At 47.5% G+C, this 27,845-nt stretch overlaps 2 protein-coding genes across 3 annotated transcripts; both read left to right on the forward strand.

Moving 5' to 3' along the window:
* Positions 1-27,845, forward strand: LOC143481238 (protein TALPID3-like). 2 transcript variants are annotated; one of them, XM_076979190.1, is made up of 10 exons: positions 1-432; positions 513-571; positions 661-727; positions 815-884; positions 977-1,169; positions 1,300-1,488; positions 1,795-1,951; positions 2,183-2,344; positions 6,881-7,007; positions 27,357-27,845. In XM_076979190.1, the coding sequence occupies exons 1-10, from the start codon at positions 153-155 to the stop codon at positions 27,496-27,498; spliced, it is 1,446 nt and encodes a 481-aa protein (XP_076835305.1). In that variant the 5' UTR covers positions 1-152; the 3' UTR covers positions 27,499-27,845. The 2 variants fall into 2 exon arrangements, with proteins under 2 accessions (XP_076835305.1, XP_076835306.1); XM_076979191.1 differs by lacking the exon at positions 27,357-27,845 and adding an exon at positions 17,095-17,203.
* irf2bpl (interferon regulatory factor 2 binding protein-like) lies at positions 10,344-13,357 on the forward strand. The gene has a single exon (XM_076979189.1). The coding sequence runs from the start codon at positions 10,676-10,678 to the stop codon at positions 12,671-12,673; it is 1,998 nt and encodes a 665-aa protein (XP_076835304.1). The 5' UTR covers positions 10,344-10,675; the 3' UTR covers positions 12,674-13,357.

A 27,845-nucleotide genomic window follows, 5' to 3' on the forward strand; every position in this document is an offset into this window, starting at 1 on the left:
GTGTGTGTGTGTGTGTGTGTGTGTGTGTGTGTGTGTGTGTGTGTGTGTGTGTGTGTGTGTGTGACCTCGCAAGATGTGAGAACGTGTATTACTACCAAACACACAACTACAGGCGCTTTTATATAACTTCGATTCTGTGTATTTCCTTAACGATGAACGTTTGTGTTTCTACACGAAATAACGTCAATTTAAACGATTCGGCCTCAAGTTCAGACGCGGCAGACGTTTTGATTCGGTCCACTAAAGTTCTTGTGGAGCAGATGAACGACCGCAGGTCCGCGGCGCCTGGGCGCAGCGACGTGAACATTTATGTTCAAAGACTGTCGGACTCGCCGCATGGTTCTTGCTTGTCCGAAACATCTAAGCAAGGCTTTGTGGAGCAAAAGGTTCCTCCTGTATTTCCTGCAAACATACCATCAGCTTTATTCGGAGGTATACGATTGTGTTTTATCGGTTAATCCGTCGAAATTTTGTTATCCATCAAAAATATAATTAGGGATCTGATTTTGTAGGATCTGAAGAAGATGACACGGCATCAAAGCAAGCTCTTGGAGTTGCGAGGAATAACAATGTCTGTTATGTTATCAGTATGCTATCCAAACATCTACTTTTGCATTGATCATAAAAAATGATCTAAGTAATCATCATTATCTGTTTCAGGTTCTTAGAACTGGTAAAGACAAAAAGAAACCCTCTGTCATTCAAACAAGGGACAGTGAGCAGAAAGGTAATAGCACGAGATTTGTAAGCTTGGTTTACATTGTTTTTTTTTTTCAATTGCATTTGAAATCTGATGAATCTGAAAACATACTAGGGCAAGATGTATTAATATCGAGGTACGCTGCTGATGGGAGGGGAGCTATTGTGGCAGCCATGAAACAGAGGTACGTCATGAGGGGGAGCTGACCTTTGACCTCTAAATATCAGCTATAAATGCAGCTTAATAATATGTAATCTCTGCCACTGAACGCGTCAGGTCCAACAGTGGCCCCGTGAGACGGGAGGTGAAGGTGCAGTTGCTGGATGCAGGGCCTTCCTCGCGTGAGCCTCTCCAGAGCCCAGAGGTCCAGCAGCCCAGCCCAGCATTTTCAGCAGGGGACGGTGTGGCTGCTACAGCCGTGGCTGCCATCACAGCTGCCACCATGGCTGCCACAGCTCCGATAATCCAGGTAGAGTGCCACGTCCTTCCATTCAGCTGTGTACACGTGGTGGAACCGGGCCTTAGGTGTTAACTGCTGCGTGGCGACTGTGTCACGACATCCCCGTGTCGGACTGTGCACGTTTTTGTGTGCCTGACAGGCTCAGACTGCGATGGTGGCCCGCGTGGATCGGGTGGCCTCTGAGCTGCGGCAGCTCCAGGAGGCAGCAGGGGGAGGGACAGACCGTGGCCCAGTACGGGCAGCCCAGCTGGAGGAGGACCTGACCACGCTGACCCTGCAGAGGCTTCGGCACCTGGAGAAGGTCCAAGATCAGCAGCTTCAGCTGCAGGTACTGTAGTGCCGTCTCTGCACCCTCACTTCCACCGTAGTGCTGCTGCTGCGGCCAGGGAATCTCTCTCCGCGATCAATGAAGGGATCTCTCGCTCTGAACGCTCAGTTAATAAATGCGCAGTATTTCGCTTGGACTTTTTCCAAGCATTTGATCGGTTTTTCATTTCTGACATTGAAATTGAAAGCCTGACATCGTAATGCTTGGCGTTAAGACCTTGAAGGTTTTTCCCCGTACCTTCCAGTGTATTTTTCCCTCCCTCGGTTTCATTGCTCCTCAGTTGCGGTTTGTTCTGCTGTCCCTCAGAACCGTCTGCTGGGCTCTGCTCTGGACGCTGTGGCAGCTCGCGGTGGACCACCCTGGCCAACCGTGCGCGGCGCTGGAGAAGGTGTGACTGTTCCTGAATCAGCAAACGGGCCAGGCCTCCGCACACTGCCTGCTGGGGACAGCCCTGCTGCAGCTGGTTGTTTAACTTATACCCTCCCAACACATTTATGTATAAAACTGTACATGTGTATTTTAAATGTCTATTAAAATTATTCCTAACAAACTGTTTTACAACATGCAATATTGTTTCAGGCGATCTGTCCCTCTCTTGTTATTTCAATAGGAATATCTATTTCCTTTTGAAAGATTACTGGCCAAATGAGTGACTTAACTTTTTCTCTGCTTTACTTCCTCCATCTTCATACAGCTGTCCAGAGCCACAGCAAAAGGACTCAGACAGGGTGGGTAAAAAGTCCCCTGGAGACACCTGCACCCCGTAAGGTCATCCCCAAACCCACCCACTGGATCCCCACATCCCAGAACACCCAGCAAAGCAACCAGACGCACAAAGGCATCCAGGAAAGCTATGGTTGGTCACGTTGACTTACATTACAAACCTCAGTTCTACATGAGTGCAACAGCGAGGGCAAATTTGCCATCATTTGTAATATATTACAGGAAAAGAGTGAAGACACTTAGGGATGGATACACAGTGTAGACTGCATATCTTTTAATTGACTTTTTATTCTAGCAAAAGTAGGTGTTAATTGCACAAACCTCCAGAGCAATAGCTTATGTCATAACTGTTGTAAAAACATGTGCCATTAATAAGAGGATGACGTGCTTATGGTACTAACAGTGTGGCAATGGACTGCACCACTCTTTAAGTAGACAGTGACCTGCAATTCATTCTGAAGCCACTTGATGGCAGTAGCATCATTTCTGAATTCTAAACTGTGAAGATGCAGGGAGTACTGAACACCTGGGCTTGACTGTTGCTCTATCCATGTTTAAACATGCAGCAGTAATAATAGTTCAGAACACAGATAAATGTGCAAATATTAATAACTTCAAGACTTTCTAATACCTTCAAACCCCATTTGATGTAAAATTTTCCCAGAAAATAGGAATGCTTTGTTTTTTTGGATTTCAGGATCTTTGTGTGAACACCCAGTACATCAAGCACTGCATGAGATCATAAAAAATCCCCATCCCTATTACTCCTTATTACTGCTTTTACATTTCTCTGGGGACAAAGCTCTCATTCAAAGCAGCTTTCAAAATCGGTGTTTTCGAATATAGTTGGGTTATTTAGGTGATTAATGCATGCACATGTAAACCATGTTCAATCCGAACTCCGATATTTACATACACATTCTGTTCAGACAATATGCTGGTTGCAAATCATTTTGGTTAAGAACCAGAGTTTAATTTATGTGGCATGCTTCACTGATTCCCAAGCTACGGGTTTGGAAACCCTGGCGCTTGTACCCTAACAAGTCAGCAATGCTTAGAATAGTAAATCACATTCTTTAATCCCATACAAATTGCTCATTAACCCACAAAAGATCCGCCTTTATATAGCACACCACTTGTTGTGACTGGAGGTGCGTCGCCGTGTCTCCTGCAGTAAAACTCATTATGGCCGAACCATTTGTGTTGAAGGAGAGATCTGTGGTGAGCAGGTGGGTAAACATGGACAGTTGGTACAGTTTGTCTCAGCTTGGCTCTTTCGCTTCATGTCAGGTTCTTTTTGAAGTCTCGAGCGGCCGAAAAGCCAAAGACATGCTGGTGCAGGCGTGCCGGGAGAGGCTGGGTACACGCTATCAGCTGTCAGCAAACAATAGACTCTAAAGCCCAAGCCGTAGCAAGCCTGCCTTGTTCTAAGACCACTACAGGACCCCAACGCACAGGCGCTCAAACGAGACGCCGGGCTGTTGGAGGGGAGGCTGTGGCGTGTCTGCCTCTGGCTGGTTTCCAGGCTACCATCTTATCATTCGGTGCTAGGGGCTCCGGAAGTCATGGGCCACGACTCCCACACGCTTGTCTGGCTGACGGCTAGAACAGCTCTCCCTCTCGAGTCTGATCTGTGAGGTCGACGCAGAATCCTCTAGCGCGAGCGTGTTTCCTTACAGCCTGGCTCGGTCTCTCTCCAGTCCTCCACGGTGGGAGTGCGGGGCTGATCAGGGACATAATTGAACGCATTGTGACCATGCGTTTTTATAATTTGAAAGAAAGTGTCATCGCTTTAATATATTTCCTCGCCTAAATTAATTCTGTATAAGATTTCAACTTGCGTTTTTCTTGCAGATGGTGGTGAATCAGGGAGGGGAAAAATAAAAGAAAATCAATTTAATTTGCTGTGAATTTAAGACCAAATGTTTATACCCTCAAACCTGTTTAGCAGAGGAGTATTTCTGTGGCTGAAAATCTCTAGCGTATTTAATTAAACAATGATTTATACACATTTAGAGCTTGTAGTCATATTTACTTGATGCTGGCTGTTATGACAGGAATCGGAAATCAGCTTTTAATAGCGTCGTGAGAACTGTCTGGCTGTCATTGGTCAGTCCACTTACATACGTGTCAGAACCGAGAGAGAAATCCAGCTTAAGATGTCTGTTGCTAGTGACTCCATTTTGTCGCTGATGTGCATCTGCCGGGTTGTCGTGGCAACCCTGCTATTTCTGCAGTCTGATGGCTCTCCCCCTGTCCCTGGCTGTCAGACTGTGCTCTCGATGGGAACGAGCTATTTTTAGTCCCTCCTCCTTTTGTTTCTTAAGCACGCCATCAAAAGCACCGTTAAATCTGTGCTGGGTGCAGCTGTACGTGGAGTCATCGCAGGTATAGGCAGCAAACAATAGCTAGTGACATTTTTCATAATGAAGCATATATATGTAATCAGCTTGGTGAAATAAGGAAGTGTAGAATATCTGAGCTGTTTCACTGCTTTGGTTATTGAGGCCTGAGCCCAACACATTTCACTCCATTTGTCTATATTTACTATCTGGCCACTGTGGTGATTAAGCAGTACACATTTTCTATAGCACTGTGGGTTTTCTAGAAATAATGGACTTTTGTGCAGGCAAAATCCCGGGGGAGTCCAAAACACATTTCCCATAACTAAATAGTGTTGCTATATGACAATAGCATTGTGTGGTGGTGTGGGGTAAAAGGGTGGAGGCTTAGGGTTAGGAGGTGTGGGGATGACTGGTGGAATTTGATGGGTGGAGGCGTGGTGAAAGGTTCGAGGTCTGGGGCGAAGGGTGGAGATGACGAATGAGGGGTAGAGGTGTGTGGGGAAAGGGCGCGTGTGAGGGATATAGCGTGCGAGTGTAGGCCTAGTGCTTGGACCGTCATCTGCCCTGTCACCTGGGAGGGGCCTGCTGTCCACTGTGATGCCCTTCGTGCGGTAAATGGCAGCTTTTATTATTAGCCTGTCCTCTGACTCTGGCACTGGTGGGCTGGGCGTGGGTGCCCTGCTGGGCTCCGTGATCTAGCACAGAACAAAAAGGCTTATCAGCTCTTCCCATGGCATGTGCAGCTGGTTCATCTGAGCTGCGGAGGAGATGTTTTGTATGTTGCCTTTTGTCTGTTGCGTGTGGGTTGTTTATTTATTTATTTGTAGTTTTCGTCCTATAAAGTAATGGAAGCGCACACTGTCCCGCCTGATTTCCCCACGTTTCCTCTTGCTCTCTAAAGAAGTGCGTTTTGTAGGGAGCTGTGGTCTTGATGAACTGCAGTAATGCTGTGTAGCCAGACGGCAGCGTGAGCCCAAGCTTCCCGGCCCCGGAGACTTTGTCACCTTTATGCTAAATGTTGGCCATTGTGTGCATGCCTGTTTTTGGAGTCACCGTCGAGACTGCATGTAGAAGCTGCCTCTCACTGTTGCTAAGGGCCCCGCGCGCTCTGCCTGGTGTTGTTCGGCTGTAAACACTGTACACGTTTGACGTCACCCAGCAGCTGTGAGAGCGGACTGGAATCCGTGCGGTAACAGCAGCGACCATCGCAGCATGAGCTGTCGTCACGGAGAACACTGAACGTGTGGGGCAGAAATGAAGACGTTAGTCGATCAGTATCGAAACAAGATTGTCTTTTTTTTTTCCATTTATTGCAAGGCAGTACGTGGTATTTTGCATTTTGAGACGGCCTTGCTGCGATTGTGGTTCATTTGTGATTGCAGTTTCAGCATTCTGATCTACGGTCAAATGTTTTAAACACACGGCAATAAATAAACCCTGTGGTGCATGTAATTTCATTTAGCAGGGCTCGCTCCTTTTCTTTCTTTAGCCTGCCAGATTGTTCTTCCAGGGGAAGCTTGGTGCAGATGTGCTAAGACTGCGAGACCCTTTTGTTATAGGAGCAGTTGTGTTGCCTCTTCCTTCCATCTTTAAACCGCATTGATCAGGACTCCGGGCCTCCGGTTTCCTCTCTGCTTTTCCCTCCTCCGGCTCTGCCAATTGTCCGACGTGAAGGTGTGGTAAAGAAGCCTGGCACAAAGCTGTTGTTTTACTGGGAGGAGTCTCCCCTTTTTTCCAGTGACCTTTTGACCTTGAGGAAATGATTATGGTCAAGATCTCCTTGGCGGCCTAGGGTAGTGTTGTTTTTCGACGAGCGTGAGATCCTTGTCTGGCGTATTTGTGTTTGATTTCCTTTCCTCTTGTCTGCGTTCCACAGAGCTGCGAGGGGAACATTCCTTTTTCAGATCTCCTTGGTTTCTAACAGGTCCTGGAAACTGACCAGTGGGGGGACCCCCCCCGCCTTGACAAACGGCCATGTGATGAGGTTTTTCTGTTCTGAGGGAAAGGCAGTTTTTCCATTTACAGTCATGTACAAGCAAGCTGTAAGAATTACAACTAAAGTGACCTCGGCTACCTTACTCAGAAGGGCCTGATTCAGACGCACACGGCAGTTCTTGCAATACGAGTGACTGAAGCACGTGGTGTGATTGATCAATCCCATGACTGAGGGACGTGCATGTTATGTTAGAGTGTAAAGTGCTGGGACTCGGTGGGTGTATGAGCATGGCCAGGGTTGCTGGGGGAACAGAAGGCGGAGGGAGGCAGGTGTCTGCTGCTGGGCCTGATTGGACCAGTGTCCTCTCTCTCTCTCTCTCTCTCTGCAGGAGATGGCAGGCCACTGGACTGGATCCCTATCAGCCAGAGATCTCACACAAGGAACCCAGCACACACTGCTGGGGCGAGGGGGGTTGCTATGGCAACAGTCGATGACACTGAACCAAAGCAATTCAGGTAATCTTTAAAAACAGGACATTCACAGAATGCTTGATTTGTTTGTCATTGTAAATTGTATGTGACCATAGTATCTATTTTTTCGTTTTTCTTTTTTTTATTTCCACAAAAGATATTCTTCTAATCAGTAGTTGTGAGATATTTCCTTTCTTCCAAATTCCCACCTGGTTCCTTATATTATTCTTGCACAGGTGCTATTTCATTGCTTATTGTATTATGGGTATGCCCAGTGAGTATTTTAGGAGTCTTTGTTTGTTTGGTTTGCTTTTTAATGCTTGTGTTACTGTGTAGCAGCTAGTGGTGCCCTGACACCTGATCCTCATACTTCACTGACTTCACACGTTATCCAGCAGGAATCACAAATTGCTTTCACTGGTCTACAGGGAATCTTAAAAATACAAATGGAGGTTTGCTGTCTTTCTTAACATTCCAAAGAGAATAGCACATTTTGTAGCTTCACAGCCCTGTTAGTGTAGCTAATTTTATTCATACTCAGAAATTTTAGTTAGGAAGCAACTACCATATACCATATACTACCGACTGACTGGTTGGTACTAACGCTGTTGTAGTCATGGTGCACCCCTATATCCAGCCTCCTGAGTGTAGGGCCACAGTCCCCTGCAGGACAGTAGGACATAACAGGGCTTCCAGAGGGATCTGAGCCTTTTACAGATGTAAACGTCTGCATGCGTTTCCGAGGATCCCCAGCCTAGTCATGGTGCGGTGAAGTGAGCGGTCCTGTGAATGCACCGCAGTGTGCGACGTTGCATCACGCTGCCTGAGCTGTTCTTCCTCGTTTTGTGAACATGTAATCATTCGGTTCCTTGCCGTTCCTGCCTTATGACAAGTCCATCCGTGTCTTCACAAGTGAACGTCCGTGGCCTATGTTCAGGACGGCACAATGAGAGAGGAGCTGGCAGCCATGTGTGTCCTACACCCTGTGTGTAGCAGGCGGTGCATTACAGCTGCATGAGGGACTACACCCAGCAACCCCCCCCCCCCCTTTTATAACAATATAAAAGGTTCTATAATCATTCTACAGTCTGCACGTCAGTGCTCATTGTATGTTTTAGCAGACTACTGAAGAAGCTTGTTGTACAAATACTATGTAGCATACAGATGTGAAGGGTGCATACCAATTATGTTTTGATATACATATTTTGAAAACGAGGGCTTCACTGTGTTTCTACGGAGACGTCAACAACAAAGCACCCACCTGCTTCGAGCCTCGGCATGGCTTGAAGGGTTAAATCCTTTCTAGCCCTTTCCTGAGGTATGGGGGGAGAGAGGAGGGAAGGGAAAAAAAAAACGATAGGTAGTGTGAATGAAAATCATACATATGCAGCTAGACACGCACATACAATGAGCCCAGGGGAGGGTGTAACTCACAAAACCGCGCTAGCAGCCTCTGGTCCCCATGGCAACGGCAGGCGGCCTCTATCGGCTCCATCTGAGAATAGGTAAAGTAAATCTGCGTGCATTTGGCCGCCCGCCAGCGTCTCAAATGAAAGAGCACTTTGAACGGCTGCCAGGTTCGGAGGAGGAGAGGGGCTGTCAGGCCTGCTTAATGTTGGCAGTTTGTACTTGGCAAGCCTCGCCTTTTCCCAGAATCCCTCACTCTGGCAGCCTGCCAGCTGCTTAGCGGAAGCTGAGAGTTAACCCCTGCAATGGGCCCAGGGAAGGCTGAGCACTGAAACCTTCCCATTGTGTGTGTGTGTGTGTGTGTGTGTGTGTGTGTGTGTGGGGTGGGGGGGAGCACACAGTGAGGCACAGTGTGATCTGTATGCATGAGAGGGCAGCGGGGATAGTGGAGAATCTCTCAGGGAGAGGAGAGGAAAGTACAGGGAAGCTAAATCTCTTGCTCTGTCTACATGCGGGATCACACAGTGTTACTGCAGGGGAAGGTTTAAAGGATGGCTTTGTCTGCCTATCGCTTTCTTCTCTTTTTTTAACAAATTCTACAATGATAGTATTGTGTACAATTATTTGAATGCTTATTTTTGCTCCTAAATGTCCCTAGTATGGAATCAGCATTAAATGCTGATAAATAAAAGCCTTTAAAATATTTATATTTGGGGCTTTTCCTGTGAGTGGAAATCCAGATTGAACTGATTTGCTTTTTATGCACAGACCTATAATTAACTAACAATAATAACGGATAATAGGGGGAAAACTTTCCCTACTATTCACTTGTCTATATTGTCTATAAGAAATCATCAAGACTTTACCATACCAATTACAAGCTATGGTAGCAGAAATAGAGTGAGAATTCACTGGCAGATTGAGTTGAGGACATTTGGCCGTAGAATCACATAAAGGTGAATTTGCAGCTTTGCACTAGAATGGATGCAAATGTTTAGTTTTTCCCAGACCAAGGCAAATTGCTCTTTTTAATAGTTTACTTGTAAACTATCCACTTGCTAATCTAACGTGTATGAGGCCACATCCATGTAATAGTGATCTGCAGTGTTCCTTACTGAGCTTCATGACGTTTACTGCATTCCTCCTGATCTTTTTTTTTTTTTGATGATTTTACTCTGTTCATAACACAGAATGACTTTCTAATAACCAATAGTCTTCTTGCCCATAAATTATTAATTGGAGTTCAAGCATGAACCGTATCGTAATTCTGTTATAGTCATTGCACAGCCTCGCGTTGTTTATCTTAACGTTATATTTCACCTGTGTACAGGTTCACACCTCCAGCTCGAGGCGTCAAATGTGCTTGTGTAGCAGAAGGATAAAAAAATAAGACAGCGCTGAGGTCATAGTCGGGTGATTATTGCTCAAATAGGAGGTTACGTTTGTGTCCAGACGACAGCGTTTCCACACTCCACGTTATCTTTCCTTCTCCCTGCGTTATACTCCTCCTTTTAAACGTTTTTTTCTCTTGTCCGCTCTGCCTATAGGACAATGTTAAGCGGATATTCTGCGTTGAAAATCAGACACCATCAGAAAGATGAATGAGGATTATGATCACGATCAGATATTATGGTTTCAGAATATCTATTATGGTTTTCGAATATCCATTATGGTTTTAGAATTGCTTTATAGATTTAGAATAGATATTTGTAACCCCATGAAAAGTAGTCAGTAAAGAAAAGTGTCGATATTAAGCGAAGATGTATACTTTGCTGATGTAAGCAGTTTTCACTGTTCAAACGGAAAAGGCGATTTGAACAGCAGCAAAGCCCTCGCTGGTGTGCATATAATTCCACGCGCATAATTACGTGTGCGTGTAGTAAAACGAGACGGCCCCGCTTCCCATAAACTTGTTTCTGAGCGAAAATTGGTCAACGCGTATGCGTTGCTCGGTCCATTCAAAAGATTTGTAGGGAGTGGTTAGAGCATGCGCTCTTGGAGAGCAACAAGTGGCATGTCAGTTTGTAACAGAAAGGAACTGCGGAACGTGGTGCTGACGTCACGGGCCCAGCCAGGTGGCATTCCAAACGGAGACGTGGGGGCACAATCAACATTCCTGCTCGGAAAGCGAGGCAGAATGTGAAGCGCGCGTGGAGTAACATTCAAACTCGCTCGCCACCGTCGTCCGCAGATCGAATTAGAAGAGATACGAAAAATTTATTCCTTTCGTGAAAAGAAAAGAAAAAAAACCGAGAAGAGACTACAAACGAGTAAACCGCGCATTGGATTCAAGAGGGACATTCAACATGTCTTCTGCACAAGTCTCCTCGTCGAGGAGGCAGTCGTGTTATCTTTGTGATTTGCCTCGGATGCCGTGGGCTATGATCTGGGATTTTACAGAGCCGGTCTGTAGAGGTTGCGTTAATTATGAAGGCGCGGATCGGATCGAGTTTGTTATCGAGACCGCGCGGCACCTCAAACGGGCTCATGGTTTCCAAGAAGGGAGATCCCCGGGACCCGCACCACCGCCCACGGTGAAAACACAGGCGTCCATGTCGGCCAAGGAGACGGTGCAGCTCAACCATGTGGACGGCTCGTCCAAGCAGCAGCAGCAGGGGCTAGATCGTTATTCTCTAAACACGGAGAGGTCCCGCTTTGATTATTCCGGTATTGCCGCTCACGGTGGACGTCTACCGAACGGACTCAGTGGACCAAATGGCTTTCCAAAATCAGACGACGGGCCCCCTGAGCTCAATCGGCAAAGCCCAAACTCTCGTCGGAACCACGGGCTGGTTACAGTTCCCGGTCAGATGAACGTGCCTCCGAACCTTCTCCCGCAGACCATGCTGAACGGCCCTCCTTCCGCTGCGGGCACGGCGCAGCACAGCATGGCTGGCCGACCCCCACCGCCGTCCAGCATGGGGACAGCTCTGTCCATGGCGTCGCAGGCAATGTCGGAGCAAGGTAAAAGACCCGGTTCTGTGTCCAGCACAGATCAAGAGAGAGATCTGAAAGAGAAACAACGTAACGCAGAGGCTTTAGCTGAACTTAGCGAAAGTTTAAGAAACAGAGCCGAAGACTGGGCGAGCAAGCCCAAGATAGTGAGGGAGACTTTGATCACACTTTCGAACTGCACCCCGTTTGATGTGAGGTTCAAGAAAGATCACTCTCTCTCGGGCAGAGTGTTCGCTTTCGATGCAGTCTCTAAACCCGGCATGGACTACGAGTTGAAAATATTCATCGAGTACCCAAGTGGATCTGGTAATGTTTTTTCTAGTGCGTCTGGGGTCGCTAAACAGATGTACCAAGACTGCATGAAAGATTATGGCAGGGGGCTTTCTTCGGGTTTTAAATATCTGGAATATGAGAAAAAACACGGTTCGGGTGACTGGCGACTCCTGGGCGATTTGCTACCAGAATCTGTGCGGTTCTTTAAAGAAGGACTGGGTACGGAGATGTTGCCACAGCCCTACATCGACGCTAGCTGCCCTCTGTTGCCCTCGGCGCTCGTGAACATCCCGCGTGCCCTGCCGTCCGCGAGCGCGCTGAGGACAGGTGTGCGTAAGCGGAAAGCCTCGCCCGAACCGGACTCGGCCGAGGGCGCCCTCAAGCTGACCGACGAGCAGCAGCGGCAGCAGTGGATGGCCAGTCAGAGCGAGGCGCTCAAGCTGACCATGGCGTCCGGGTCGTTCGTCGCCTCTCACGGCGGACCGCCGCCTCTCGGACCCGTCCACTCGAGCCGCGCCACCCCCCCCGAATCGGCTCCTCAGAACGGACAGTCGCCCATGGCCGCGCTCATGTCGGTCGCGGACACTCTGGGCACGGCGCACTCGCCAAAGGACAACAACTCTGTCCACTCAACCACGTCTACCAGACACAACAGTAGCAGCCCGGTCTCTCCCGCCTCCGTCTCGGGACAGCGACGTTTGGCTTCCCGTAACGGGGAGATAAACATGACCGGAACACCCTCACAGTCCAGTTCCCATCAAAGCATGGAGCAAGTCCACCCTCAGAACATTCCAGACTCCCCCATGGCCAACAACGGACCGCTGTGTTGTACCATTTGTCACGAACGTTTAGAAGACACACACTTCGTTCAGTGTCCGTCGGTTCCCAACCATAAATTCTGCTTCCCGTGTTCTCGTGAGAGCATCAAAGCGCAGGGGGCCACCGGCGAGGTGTATTGTCCTAGCGGGGAGAAATGTCCCCTGGTCGGGTCAAATGTGCCTTGGGCTTTCATGCAAGGCGAGATAGCCACCATTTTAGCTGGGGACGTCAAAGTGAAAAAGGAGAGAGACCCTTAAATATATGCTTCCTGAAACAGACACGTAAAATGAGTCGAGTATATATACATGTTGTGAATATTCAACTGACAAAGTAGTCCTATGTACAGAGACATCTTTCCTTCATATACTTCAGTGTTTCGAGACAATGGTACAGTGGGCGATGTGATGTCATACCTAATTTGAAGGAGGAGGCTATTTGGACATGATGTCGGTTGGGTATTACATAGCGTTGTGTTTTGGTGGCGGTGTTTTGGGTACGGTGTGGAAGCACTTTGCGATCACCTTTTTTAATTCGATTTCATGCACTTGTTTTAAGGTGATTTTTCCACATCTATACATACAATCCCTGCAAAAAATCTGAACAGTTGTCGACACGTTTTTGTCATAGTTACCAACGTAAACAGGCGCGAGTCATCACTCGGTTTATAAACCGACAGTGGGCATTTTTTTGTGTTTTGGTCTCCATATTTTGACGTTCTTTACAAAAAATGTCTCACTTTTATCTCGTGCTCTGGAAGTATATAAATATAGTTTACTACGTGTTTTTCATTCTTTTGCTTTAAAGATGCACGGATGCTTAAAGTAGAGCAAAATACTGTACATGAACTTAAATGCTCTGTTTGTTTATACATTTCTGTAGTAACAGAAGACTTGTAACGTGCCTTGGAGCTGCGTAAATTGTAATAAATTCATTGATATTAATATTTTGTGGTGTCAATTTTTTCAGTTTAAGGCTTTTTCATTTCATTACGTTTTTATTAACTTGGAATTTACCTGGAAGGTTGACATTGCATATCAGGAATATGCAGTGTCAACCTTCCAGTCCCTGATGTTATAAAGATTTCAGTAGTACCGTCTGAATCTTGGTATAGATAATAGTCCCTATGAATTCATTTCTTTCTTTGTTGAACAGCTCTTTTTAAAAGAAAAAAACCCTGAATGGTACAGAAGCTCCAATTGCTTTATAATATCTTCACATAGAAATATTACACCAGCAGTGTTTGGGTTGACTCCACATATTTTTACAAATGTGCCTGTATTTTCATTATAAGCTTTAAAAAAACATCACTGCCAGGCACTAATACTTGTTCTTAAACAGCAGTTATGTTTATTTTCCTTTTCATTTTTCTCCTTTCCCCTGTAAACTCCGAAGCTTAAAAATGCATGTTTCTCCTGTAGTAAAAGACTTCCTTTGTAATATTTTACATTCATATTTATTTATTTTTGGTTGCCAGGCTTGGCTCGGTCACCTTGACCTAAAAATGAAGACCTTTTATTGCAGTCTGTAGTTCTATGGTGAAGCTAGGTCAAGGCCCTGTTTTTCTTAAAGCGTCACATTACAGCAACGCTGAGCAGTGTGCGTGTCTGGGAGCGCCTTGCTCTCCAGGGCTGGTTTCGGGGGACCAGGGCCTGTGCTTCCTCACTGCTAGGTATCATCTGGTTTGGCTGCAGAGGAGGTGATCTTGGCATGCTTGTTTCTTCTCTTGCGCTTTCAGCAACAAGTTTGATTAACATGTGATTGACCGCTAATCAAGAAGCCCTGCAGTAAAGTGATGCATGAGCCGGAGTAAAGCACGAGTTGTAGACAGACACAAATGTTGCAGCTAATTTGCGTGTGCATGTTTGTGTGTGAGTGTGAGCAAGAGAGAGTGGGGGGAAAGTGCTTGCACATGCCCGAGAAGGCCCTGGGGATACATTCCTCATTTAGAATTCAGCTGGTAGTCATGTGACCCGTCTGTCGTACTCTTGCATTGGCTACCGATAGTAGGGAAACCAGTTCATGCGTGGCTGTTGCCATGACTCAAGCTAATGCTCTTTTTCTCCTTCCAGCACCACAGACAAACGGTTGATAGCACAATTCTTGTATGGCAACCAGCCATAGACGGACCTCCAGACTAAATAACGAGGGACTTTAAGGTCAGAGAGCTGTGGGTATGCCAGGATATCTCACCCACAGACGTCTGTGCCCCAATACTTCACACACTGCGCACACAGTCTTAATGCCATGTGAAAGCAGAGCTGCAGTTCTGCTTTTCACAGAGGTGTGTGTGTGTGTGTGTGTGTGTGTGTGTGTGTGTGTGTGTGTGTGTGTGTGTGTGTGTACTTTTAAAACACTGCTATGCTATAAGTGGCACAAGTCTTTATCTTTGCATATGTAAAAAATTTAACAAAGTGGATAGGTTGTAATGCGTTAACACAAAAGTGATTAACACGAAATTTATAGTGGTGGTGTACAAGGCTGTTTTGTTTTCCTAAACCCTCTGCAGCCTCTTGGCACACACCCCTCTGCCCCACCTCAGTTAAGGGCAGGGTTCTGAATAACTGTAAATGACAAATAAGGGAACGGGGGCGTTAAGGTTTCACCGCAAGGTGGGAGGGGGGGGATCATGAAAAAGCCTGAATGCTGCACCACGGCTACTAAATCCTGCAGCCCTCAAGAGTCTTTTAGTGGTTCAGTCTGCGTTCACTACACAAAACCAATTCAGACCGCTGCCTCCCTTGGGAGCAAACCCATCGGGTTAAAGCACATTTTTAAGGTGCTTGTTTGAACGTGGCTTTGAGCATCCCGTCCAAAATTATTTTATTAGCAATGAGTGTTCAGCCCATTTGAAATCTATACGCACAATGATGCTTTTAACATTGTGCGTGCAGCTGTAGCGTCTAAAGACGTGAGATGTCCTGTGCTGTGCTGCAATGCAGAGATGGCAGCTGCAGTGGGGTCTAAGGTGTGGTGACTCGATCGGCACACAGTCCTGTGTATATACACGCTGATTAGGATGCCAGGGGCTGATGCAACAGTATCCCTGGTTTCAAGTTGCAGTATGCATACTAATCAGAAACACAACTATCTTTCACTCAGCCCTGTGGAGAAAAGGGTTCTCTCTATCTCTCGTTTCTCCACACAGCTCTACGTCTTTTCATGTGGGATCCCCAGTCTTAGAGCAGCATGTGAGCAGTAGCCATGCCTCTCCCCTGGATCTGGCCTGTGTTATTAATAAGAGCAGACACTTTAAGGATGTTTCGTCTCCGCGAACAGATCACTGGGAGTTTTATCCTGTGAAACCTGATGGGGCTGCCTGTGTGCATCAGTGCCTGTGTGGGTCGCACTGCCATTGTGTGTGAGCATCTCGTGCCTGCGAGGCTCTCTGTAACGCCGGGGAGGCGGCATGGAGGCTGCCCCGCTCGCTGGCCGTTATTCGCTCACGCTCTCCCGTGTCAGCAGCGTGTTGCAGTGACGGGTCTCCCGTCTTCTCTGCACTGCGTGCTGTTAAAACTCCTCTAATCTCAAGCTCCTCTCACAGTTCACGTCATAGCAAAACCTGCTCGCTTACACGCCGTTGTGACACGGCGACAGTCCGGGTCTTCCTCGCCCAGCTGGTCTCCTTCCCTGTTTTGCAGCTGTGGTTTCTGGTTGCATTTTGAAATCGCTGCAGTCTGTTCCTCTTTCTGCTGGGCAGGGAAGCCTACCCCACCCCTCTCCTCACCGCACCCCAGCACACACACACACACACACACACACACACACACACACACACACACACACACACCTCTCCCTGCTCTTTTCCCCCCTCCCCCAACAAGAGAGAAGTTTCCAGCAGATAAAAATACAGCCACTCCAAAGGTTACTCCGCAGTGCCATCCTGTGCGGTTGCCCATGGTAACCAGCCTAGTTCACAACATCATTTATTCAGGAATGTGCAGACACAAAAGGGGGGAGACGGCGGTTCACTGTTAACCCCGTAAGTGCTGGACTTGTTTCTCCCTGTGAGGGGCTGCCTCACGAACGCTGTTTTTTTTTTCTCTTCCTTTACACTTTATCAGCATAATCTGAAATGTTCTTTTTCCATTGTAGAAAATCCACTTTAGCAAAACGGCTCATTTGGTCTCCTAAAGTACAAAGAAAATAAAACCAGGAGAAAAAAAACGTCAGACCTCTTTCTAATGTCGCTGCCACTACTGGAGGTTTTCTACCTTTAAAGGTTTTCTGCTAAGATAAATCCGCATGTGTTTTTGTTGCAAAATAACAAATCCGACTGGTCCATAGGAGTTATGCAAGCAGAACATCTCAGCAGGCTTTTGATATTTTCTTTCCCTCTCTCTCTCTGCCCGTCTGTGTTATGTTTGGTGCAGGCTGGGGGAGGGAGGGGGGGGGGGTTGTCAGGAAAGGGTTATTCCCATTTGTTTTCATTCTCTGTGCCTCTCAGCACAGCCATTTATAGATGGTGATGTCAGCACTATCTTTCATAGCCCTGGGCCCCCTTGGCAGATAATGTATGCAATCTCAGACATTCCATTCCATCCCGGCGAATCAGCTGCCAGCTGCTGCAGGCGTGCACTTCCTGCCGCCTTCTGCAGATATTAAAGCTGCAGAGACGAATTGATTTTCTGTCGCCACCCCATCCCCCACCCAACACCCACTCTTCTCTTCTTGTTTTTAGCCTTTCTCCGCTGCGAAGAAGATGGATGATACGAGACCTTTGAGGCAAATATGAGGCGAATGTAAATTTATAAGATTTTGAGAATTGTTGATTTTTTTTTTATGTCTACATCTGTTACTCTGAGTGAATAAATTCATAAAGGGGATTGGCCTGTGTTTCCTCCGTGCTGAGATCGCTATGTTTGTTTCCTAGCGAACGCTGTGCCGCAGTCATTGTAAAGGGTTAACTGCATACACCTCCCCCTTATATAACCGAATCTCAGCTCATTGGTGCAAAGCTCTCATGAGAGGGAGCTTGTTTGGGTCTAGCTTTGACTAATGTCATTCGACTGTTGAAAAGGGGCCATTTTGGCGCGGTTCCAGTCTGATGTTTTTTACTTGCATGTAAAGGACTTCAATTTCTTATGGAATTCCTATTTGCATTTCAAGGACAGTGAACTCCACACACCACCCACCACCACCACCCTCCCCCTTGGGCCAGCCTGTTAGAGTTTCCTGTAGTTTCCCGCCAGTGAGGTGGAGGTGAAGGGGGTGAGGGGTGCAGCGGGGCTGGTTTGGGGGCTCAGAAAGGGGAAAGGGAGTGTTTTTGAGCACGGAAGCAGACCCTACAGACTATAGGACACCATGGTGACTATGTCTTCCTTTTAAAAGCCTCCTAGCCTGCTTCTTCAAGGCTGGTTTCACTTGATTGATCCAAGCTATTGAACTGAGGACAGACAGAATACCTGTCTGAGCACAGAGGAACCTTTGTGTCAGTGTTGCTCTCAGTCTTTTGAGGATCTGAATGACCAGCTCTCTTTCTTTCCATTAAACAGTCCAATGCGCTGAAATTGCAGTAATGACATATACATATATTTTATGTTAACTGACACAGCTCTTAACATCATGTAGCACTGTGTGGTTCTTGAAAATAGGGGCTTTTCCAGTGCATAATTCTTTGTCAGTATAGGATGGTGGGGGAGGAAAGGGTTAACTCTAGCGCCTGGGGCTGTGCAGTCTTGGCAGGCCGGCCGGAGAATTGTAGCCCCTTTCATTCCTCTGGGTTGTTTACACGACTCTCTGGCAGCCATTTTAGACTGGAGCTCTGCTAGCAGAGGCGCGGGAGTGGTCTCGGGTTTCTCAAGCTTTCACAGTGCAGTGAGTTCAGTCAGCAGCTCATCTCCTCGTCCATCTTCTCCTGGGGGGCCCTGGTTTTTTTCCGCACATTGAACCTCCCTCATTCCACAAAATGGCCTCAGGTTTTTTTTTTTAAGGAAAAAAAACTGCTCCCTGTTTTTGGCAAGCTGTTTATCTCTCACCAAGCACTATGCTGTTCTGTCACGTTCTTGTTGCTTGGTGTTTAAATAACTAAGCCTTGATTAAATATGATTTATTTTCAGTGCTTTACCTTTTTGTGCCCCCTCACAAACCCCCCCCCCCCCCCCCCCCCCCCTTTTTTTTTTTGTTCTATTGATCAAGTCCAGGATGCCGCGGTGCTGCAGTGTTCAACTAAGGAGCTGTTTGTGTCTCCGTGGCCTTGACCTTGCTCAAATAAGTCCTGGTCTTCCTGGGTTTAAGCCATCAGTATCAACAGTTGTGAAAACTCCCGTGAAATGGAAACCTCCCCAGTGACCTTGTGGCAAACCAAAGCCTGCGTCGCGTCCACCCCACAAAATAAGAGAGACTGTCTACCAGCTTGAAAATGCCAGCTGTTTTGATGGTCTCTGAGACTGGTTGATTTGGATTAGTCAGAACTATGCATCAGGCCTTTAAAATGTAATTTCAGTATCCACTTATAGGGGTCCGGTGCACCTTCTAAATAGCCCTAATTAAGTGTTCCTCTGTGAGAAGACATAAAGACTCCGAAGCCCACCACAGCCCCCTCTCCATCGTAATTCAGCTGCTTTCATTAGACTGGCTACCTGGGGGCGTTTACAGCAATCTAATCAACAAATACAGATTAATCCTCATCATGTAAGAAGATATGGTTGACCTTTTGTGGAATCAATAAGCTGTCTTTGCTCCAGTAATGCCAGTCCTCATTTGTTGGGAGATATTTTGCGAGCTCTCAGCTGTTACTGCTGTTTTATCTAGCATGATGAGACCTCCAGGTTATGGACAAATATTTGTAGCTCTTGTGGCAATCTAGTTTTGACCTTCTACAGCTGATTTGCACAGTAATGACCAGTAACTTTGTTTTAATTTTTCACTTTATCTCAAATTACACAGTATTTCATGAGACACTTGTTCTTTCTTTAAAGTAATCTTAGCCAACATGCTGTTTGAAAGGAACATTCTTTCAGATGTTACAGTCTTCGGTGTTATTTGGTCCTTTGGCAGGCTTTGTGTTGCTGTCCATAAATGCTAATATGTAGCACACGTCCTCAACAGCGAAGAATGATGGAGCAGCCTTCTCCTTTTGCAGACACTGCAAGAATGGAAAACAAACAGCTCCATTCCTGAGATAACATTAATATTTAATCAAACACTTCTCTCATGAAGAACTGCTGAGCAGCAGTATAATCTCTGCTGATACATTATTGAAATATTATTTTTTTATTTTTGAGGTTTGTCTCGTTTCTTTCTGCCCACGCACCCATCCCCCGTCTCGTTGAATGCGCGGCCATTTTTGAAGGCCCCAGCGACTCCGTCACAGACAAGTACTCGAGACGGAGTGTGGTGGTTGGGCAAAGGAGCCGTTACCACACAGAGGGCCTCTGTGCTGCACATGGTTTGGGTTGGGGCAGATGTACTCCCCAACAGCCCCCCTACTCCCCCAGCCCCCAGCTCACCTGGGTGAAGGGCACATACCTCTCCCAACCCTCCCAGGCCCATCTGTTGTGTCAATGAGTGCCGTGATGGTGCTTCATTAAGACGTGTTAGATGTGTCTAAGCTGTCAACAGATGTGCCAGACTTCTTCTCACACATCTAACTTCAAACATTTGTGTAAGTAAGTAAGAAAAAAACCTTGTGTGAATTGTTTTTGGAATGTCTTTCTTTGTCTCAGCTGTTTTCATGGTCATGCCTGACTTTTGAAACTCTGGGATCCCTTGGATACTTACTGAAACAATGGCCTTTATAAATAGGCCTTTCCAACAAAGCTCTGGTTCTCTGTGTGAAAGAAAGAACGAAGGAAGCGGTGTTCCTATCGCTCTTCCTCCGTTTCTACGCTGGCAGCCACTTTAGGGACTAGCCGCGTGAGTCTAACTGAGCCTTTACTGTGGCCTCTGATGCAAAACCAGGCTGGAGAGCGAGTAACGTACCACTGCCCACAGTGAGCAGAGAGGCTCAGAACTGTGTCACGCTCATTTGTGACTCTTACCATTGATGTGGTGGACTGAGACTACCCTCCCTGTCTGTTCTCTGTCTGGTGTTATTGCTAAATGTTTTGACTTCAGACAGCTCTGAATGTCGGAAGTATCAGATGGAAAAAGATGATTAAGGAAGCTGATTTTCCTGTATAATACAGTAGGTTAGGAAATACACAAGATTCACCAGATCACAATTTAAGTGATTTAAGTGAAAGCCCTGCTTTCTGGGTAATGTTATAGTCAGTAGTTTAGTTTAATTGTATCTTAAGTCATAATAATTAGTTGTGCATTTTTTGACATTTCTTCCAAATGTCATGGCAATCTGGCTTGTGGCGTGGTGTGTAGTTGGATGTCATCGCATTCTGAGATGTGAGAATGATCGGGGGACTGGCTTGTACTCTAAATAGAAAGCCTGTGAGGGAGCGTGCGGCTTGATTGGCACTGGCAATGTATAATTCAGCTCCAGCACCCAGGATTCAGGGGGAGTGTGTGATCTGATTACTAACCAGCCGCCACGACTCACTCTCCTCCTCGGCCTCGTCCTCGACGGGAAGAGGGAGAGTGGCTCTCCGCCACGGCGTCTGTCATGAACTATTGCACACCGACCTGGACCATTCAGGGCGAGAAAGCACAGGGGGTTGGGGGATGGGAGGGGGGGGGGGGGGGGGGGGGGGGGGGACTGAAAAAAGATGAGCCAGTTGCCATGGAGATGGAGACATGGAGCGATGCTGATTGGATGCGAGGTCTCTCTTTCTCCATCTCTTGCGTGAGCTCTCGCTGTCCGTCTCCGTCTCGCTCAATACTAAGAGAAATGGTGTTTTACTCCCTCTGTCCTGCGAATCCTCTTGAATGACAGGGTAATTTATGCATTCAGGGCCCTGTAGTCCTCGGGAGCATAAAAATACAGGCTTTTGAAATGTAATTACTGTAAGGTATTGAAGAGTTTTCCTCGCGGTGTTTGGTTCCAGCGGTCCTTCAAGATATGTGAAGTGAGCTCCTTAAGAAACATGTTTTTTTGCCATCACATGTGGGAGTGGAGAAAAGCTCATCTTGTGTATGCATAGCACAAAAACTGCAAATAAATCCTCTAATTTCCCACTGGGGTATGGTGCACATGTCCTTGACTGGGTTTGACGGCTGATGACCCTCCCCATTGCTATTTAATATTGTGAGATCAAAACTGTTAACAGTAACAGTGTTAACAGTTACTGCTACAGCTCACGAGAACCACCTGTACTTAATATGTGCATATGTATGAGCTCACAAGAACTACATGTACTTATGTGCATATGTATGAGCTCACAAGATCCTGTTCATACGTGCATATGTACAAGCTCACAAGAACTTCATGTACTTCATATGTGCATAGACACTTCTGAGAGGGTTCACCTGTGTTACATTTATACTGTAACGTTTTCTGAAGGTTTCCCTCTTTGAGACATTTGAGATACACTCTTCTGCTCTGGTGGGCCTCTCAGTGTTCAAAGACATCTGTCTCCCTCCTTCTCGGTAAGTGGCAACCCATCTGATGCATTCCATCAGCTCAACCATGCAGATGTCTGTTAATAAGACCTGGAGCCAGACCTGCTGATGTGAAGAGGGTCCACAAGGCCTGGGGATAGGATCGCTTATCACCCACCAACTCAAATTCCACACCGTGCTGCGCGTTTTTTCAGGACCGTGCCGAACGTTGAGCCGAGGGGCACAATATCTCTGCTGCATTCTCCTGACGTCTTTCCTGCCTCGCTGTTCTCAGTGTTTTTAAAACTTATTCTCAGGAAACAGGACCTAGTTTTCCTAGGATTAAAATTCAATAGTGAAATGCAGCCGGTGGCCAATGGTTGGAGGTTCTTGTCTGAAGTTGATGTCTGAATTAAAATGAAATGCATGTTGCTTCCGTAGAGGGAGTGGAGGACTATAACAGGATGAGCTGCAGCTCTCGGCTCACTGTGGAGATCAGAGGCTCCATTTATTTCTCTGAATGGTGCCCAGCATCTTTTAATGCCTGTCCCCCCCCCCATTCAGTCCCTCATGCTGGGTGAGCCACTGTCAGGAGGACTCCTGCTGGCCAGGGAGTGGTAGTGCACACAACCTCTCACTCTAGCTGCTTTCCTGGCGTCGTTCAGACATAATTACCTCGTTGTGTGTTTGGAACAAATGGGTGTGTTTTATGGAGGATGACAGTGCTGTTTTCTCCCCTCTCCCTACTTCAGCACGTGCTTTATTAATCGGCCACGTTAATAAAGCATGCTCCATCACGCTCCACCCGCTCGTCTTGATGGCTCTACTCTTCTGACACTGTTTCAGAGTAACGTGCTACCCCATCAAACCCTTCCTTCTCTTATACTGCCCCCCCCCCCCCCCCACACCTCTCCCACCCCCGGGACAGATGGTGGCTGTAGCGCGCTGTGCCTGCTTGCCAATGGCTGCCGTCAGCCGCGCCACAGATGCTACGCTGCAGAGGGTCGGCGTGGCGCTCAGCCTCTCTCTCCCTTCACGGTGATTAATGGAGTCTCACCTCACCTGGCCCTGCGCTCTCGGTGGCTGCCTCCCGGGTCCCGGCACCGTTTCCTCGTCACGGCCGCATTTATAATTCGCCGCAGCGTGTGTTTGTGAGGAGCCCGCCGCCCTCGCAGGTCCGGCCCATTGTTCCGTTTCACGGCGCTGGGCTATGATAAAAATTAAACGTGAATCGCTGGCCGGCCCGGCCGTCGCCCCGCGGAGCCGTGTCCCGTCACACAACCCGTCCTCCTCGCTGGGTCCCTACAGGACGTGGACCTGTGGCTTGTGATGAATACGTCCACTCGGTCAGCCGCAGTATGACACCCTACTGTTCCCACCGTGATGCCACGGTCCTACATGCAGGCCTGATAGTTTTCAGGCGCCACGCCGGAATTCCGGCGTGTCTTCGAGAAAAAAAGGTTCGCTAGTGCATGAGTTAAAGTTCTCCGTCAACACGACGAATTTCCGTCATTTGAATTTTTTGGGGGAAAATCCGTCAAATCATAATAATAAACCACACGCGCGCGTTATCTGTTTTGAGGCCGAAATATGATCCTGTCACTGGCGCTCATCAGCGCTGGATGGATGACGGCGGTGTCGTTTAATTGACTTGCGGCTGATTTTCGGACATTACGTAGAGAAGTTACCTGCCTTACCTGCCTACCGTCCAGCCTTAAGTCCAGTTTGTTTTGGTCATTAATGCTCCGATTCAATCGACATAAACATCACGGTTACAATTAGAATACACGGTTACGCGGTTAGAATACACGGTTAGAATACACGGTTACGCGGCTCGGGACCGTGGAGGACGGCGTCAGGATAGGCCTTTAGGTATTTAATCTTTATTCTGATGAAGTTTAATTTTTATCAGAAATATAAGAAAGTGGTTTTTTTGAGCTGATACAGGTGGTCAGATGATCTGGTTCATCATGGCCGTCTGTAACTTACGGCGTAAGGTGTAATACATGAACAAAAGCACAAAATGTATGTCCGAATAAACCAACACAAAATATTTATTAAATATTTTATATATTAAAACTAACTATAATCACAATATTTGTAATTCTTTTAAACTTTATTTGCATAATTTCTTTGAGTTGTCTGGTATCCTATAATTTACTAATAGTAATGAATAAATAACACAGGTCAACAGCATTTTTGGGGCCAAAGATATTTCAACGAATTTAGGGTAACTTTGGGGTGCTGATTCTGAATATGTCATCAGTTTTGCCAGATTGGCTCAAGTTTTTGAGATTTTTCGTGAAATGTGTAAAAAAAACACACTATATGTGGTGCCCAAGACTTGTCTTGGTCCCCAAGCATAACCCCAAAATAGGCCAAATACACTTTTTTATGAAGTCTGTTATGTTTCTTCTATGTTTTTGCAGTGTATATTCACCACAAATGTAACAGAATGTGTCTGGATCGTTATTACAACTTCTTCTTGTGCTATAAATGCTATATGCTAATGCTATATAAGTGCTATAAATAAGATACCAAAAATCTCAAAAACTTGAGCCAATCTGGCAAAACTGATAGCATATTCAGAATCAGCACCCCAAAAATACCCCAAATTCATTAAAATATTTTGGGCACCAGTAAATTTATTTATTTTTTTTGACCTGTGTAATTAATCATGCCTGTTTTTTAACATATTGTGTCTAATTGTGTTAACAGAATCTTTAGGTTACAGCATTTTCTCAGAATATTAATAGATTTTTTTTTATATTCCACCATAATGATTACCTGACTTATAATATATATATATTATAATATAGTATTCCATATATATATATATATATATATATATATATACATACACACACACACACCCCCAACCCCCCCCCCCCCCCCCCCGCTCAGAAAAAGTTCAGGCTCAGGAATTTTTCCCACTATCACCCCTGTACATGTTAACCCCAGCCTTATGAACATGGCTGCAGGTGCACGTATTGCCCTGGTGCCATACAAAGGCCTACAGTTATATCCATCTTACTTGACCCTCTGGTAGACCTCTAAGTTCCTGCACCCTTAGAGTAGCTGAATCTTCATCGCCATCTTCAGCATAGCTAGTAATGGAGATTATGGAATCACCTCTACTATGCTGACCGGTAGTTTGATACATATTTTGGTTTTTGGGCACAGAAACAGGCTGTCCGAGTTGTACTGTTGCTGGTGAGTCAGACATCTAGTAACAAAAGGCAGTTTGAAAATCAGCAGCTTTAAAGCTGTCAGATCTGTTCAACGTCAGCAGTAACTGTGCAGTTTGCTGCTGGTCGGTCTCTTCTGGCGGAGTGAATCCTGGGAGGTAACCTCGTGGTTTTCGTGCGAGCCGGGAGCGGGTGGAGGCGGGTGGTGGGGGGGGGGGGCGTATGGTGGTGGAGGAGGAGGTGGTGTCTGTGTGTCTGGCTGTGACGGATCGTTCCGCTCCGCTACCCTTTCAGTCAGTGAGCGGGCGAGAGGGGGAGGAGCGGAGCGGGACGTCGTTCCAATGCGACGAGCCGAGATGACACGGGCAGAAAATAACCCCCCCCCCCCCCCCCCCACCCCCACCCCCGTCTCCCTTGGCCTCTCAGCCCCCCGACCGAACCCACTCTGCCGTCTGAGGGGAAGCAGCCAATCAGGGCTCGCTCTGTTGCTAGGTAATGGCTCTCCGCCCCCGTGCCTCAACATGCAAGAACGGCGAGTATCTCGTCAGTGAGCCGGGTTCTCTCTCGCGGCGGACGCGAGTGCGTAGGGGGCTCGCGTGAGACGAGGGCGGCGGGCGGAGAGAGACTCTGAGGTGAAGAGGAGATGAAGAGAGAGAAACACGGAGTGACAGGCAGATGGAAGGAGCGAATCAGAAGGCATGGCAGACTGGCTGTTTCCCCAAGGCAAACATTTAGCACCACAGAATGAATCATCTTGGCCACATTAGCTGGCAGCAGATGGGCTTTTCCATGGTGATGGCCTGACATATAGATGCGACCTGTTTGCCATTTAACAAGCAGGTTTCCTTGCATAAAGGAAGAACTGAATGGGACCTACCGTTCCCATTTCTCTCTCTCTCTCTCTCTCTCTCTCTCTCTCTCTCTCTCTCTCTCTCTCTCTCTCTCTCTCCTGTTAGTAAGCCTCTCTGCCCTTCATTTTCAAACAGCCTGTTAAATATCTGCTGTTCATGGACAGACAGGCCCCTCTCTGAAGCAGGCTAGTCTCTCCTCTCCCTGGTGAAACTGCTTTCTGCAGCTATTAAATCAGCGTCTAAAGCACTCATTCCAGCTACTTGGCTTCCCTCTCTTAAATCTGGAAGCTGTTATGGACACGGAGGTGAAATGCAGCTGCGGCTGGGTGTATGTGGACTGTACTGTCACTGGAGACATTTTCCTTTGTTGTTTTTTTGTCTCTTGTATACCAACCTAATGTTTAAAATATGGCTCGCACGCACGCACAAGCGTGCCTGCCTGTCCTGGTTGTTAACGGAGAACCTTTACATTAGAAAAGTGCATGAGCTTTGTATTGGGAGGGATAAATATTAATGACGTTGTCTGGTCTGGGCCGGGTGGATGTGCTTTAATAAGAAGTGCATGTGGTGGTGTGGGTCAGGAAGGATGCAGCTGGACCTCTCGGCCACAGGCCCCATAGGGGAACACTGATGCTGTGGGCCGGGCCCTTCCTCTCCTCACCCCAGTGTCCCGCGCTGGGAAGCGGCTGCAGGAAAGGCTGCGGGATTGTTCCCCTCCAGCAGGACCGGCTGTTTTTCCTCTTTGTAGGTGTCTGAACACGGGAGGCTGTGGGACTCCGTGTTCATAATGATCGTATTGTGAAACTGGGAATGTGGTGTGTGTGTGTGTGTGTGTGTGTGTGTGTGTGAGAATTGTGTGCTTGTGGAGAGGATGCTGCTCGCTGCTGAGGATTGCATGTGTGTGCACATGTTTGTGTGTGCGTGTACGAATGTGCTTTGTCTCTGCTGCTGTAAGGGCCCACGAGGGTGTTATTCCTTTTATTTACATGTAAATGTGTGTGTGTGCGTATGCTGTTGTGCAGGTGTGCTGAATGCAGAAAGAGTGTGCTCGTACGCTGGAAACACACGGACGCTCTGCCCCCTCGCTGCTCCGCTCACACTCGGGCTGATCTCACTCGCAATGTGGCTGTGCCTCAGCAATCGTCCCGAGGGACGCGTGTGTGTGTGTGTGTGTGTGTGTGTGTGTGTGTGTGTGTGTCTGTGGAGAGGAGGGGACGAGACTAAATGTCAGCGCTACCCACAGTCTCTCTGCAGCGTAGCGGCTTGCGGTCCACTCGGTGACCCCGCCTCTGGCGAAATGTCACCGTGGCCACCCCTCTTCGGCATGGCAACGGGGGCCCGGAATACTATTTCCACATGAAGGAAGCTGCAGAAAGGGGCGCGGAGACGGTTCGGTCGGGCACGCACGCGCGTGTGCGTCGTGTTACCTCTCCGTGGCCTGTCAGGAGGATTTATGTTCCTCTTCATTACAGAATGACACGACTTGACAGCCATCAGCTGAGGACCTGCTTTCCCCGGAGGTGGAGGAGGAGATGCAGCCTGCTGCTGGGGGAGGTGGAGGAGGAGGAGGTGCAGGGATCGGTGTGCCCCGCTCCGTCAGGCTCCTCCTCCTGAAGTCTCGTAGGATTGTGGGCGGAGCACGTGGGCACTGGGGCTCATAACTCCAGGCCCGGCACCTGTGCTGTCCTGCAAAATTGCTTTACAATTACATTTGTAGGATTCCTCCCACAGATTCCCCGTCTAGCAGTGCGAGAGGAGGCATGAATATCCGTCGGAGCTGCAGGGCTCTGGTGCAGAGGTGTGCAGGCAGGAGGGCCTGTTTCACCGTCCTCCTCTTCCCTAGCTGGAGGTCCTGGATTAGCGTAGCCGCTCCGTTAATGCCGCTTCTGCATTTGCATTTAGTCATACTGCATCAATTACCGGCTCTAACCGCGTCGTCGTTTGGTACTGGAAATAGAAGT

Source organism: Brachyhypopomus gauderio, chromosome 17 (assembly GCF_052324685.1).
Source record: "Brachyhypopomus gauderio isolate BG-103 chromosome 17, BGAUD_0.2, whole genome shotgun sequence".
Classification (NCBI taxonomy): Eukaryota; Metazoa; Chordata; class Actinopteri; order Gymnotiformes; family Hypopomidae; genus Brachyhypopomus; species Brachyhypopomus gauderio.

Bases quoted from the DNA above. Each gene is read 5' to 3' on its own strand.
- LOC143481238 (XM_076979190.1), top strand. From the start codon at position 153: ATGAACGTTTGTGTTTCTACACGAAATAACGTCAATTTAAACGATTCG. The intron at 1,489-1,794 runs GTACTGTAGTGC...GCTGTCCCTCAG, and splicing joins ATCAGCAGCTTCAGCTGCAG to AACCGTCTGCTGGGCTCTGC. The intron at 7,008-27,356 runs GTAATCTTTAAA...TCTTCATTACAG, and splicing joins ACTGAACCAAAGCAATTCAG to AATGACACGACTTGACAGCC.
- irf2bpl (XM_076979189.1), top strand. From the start codon at position 10,676: ATGTCTTCTGCACAAGTCTCCTCGTCGAGGAGGCAGTCGTGTTATCTT.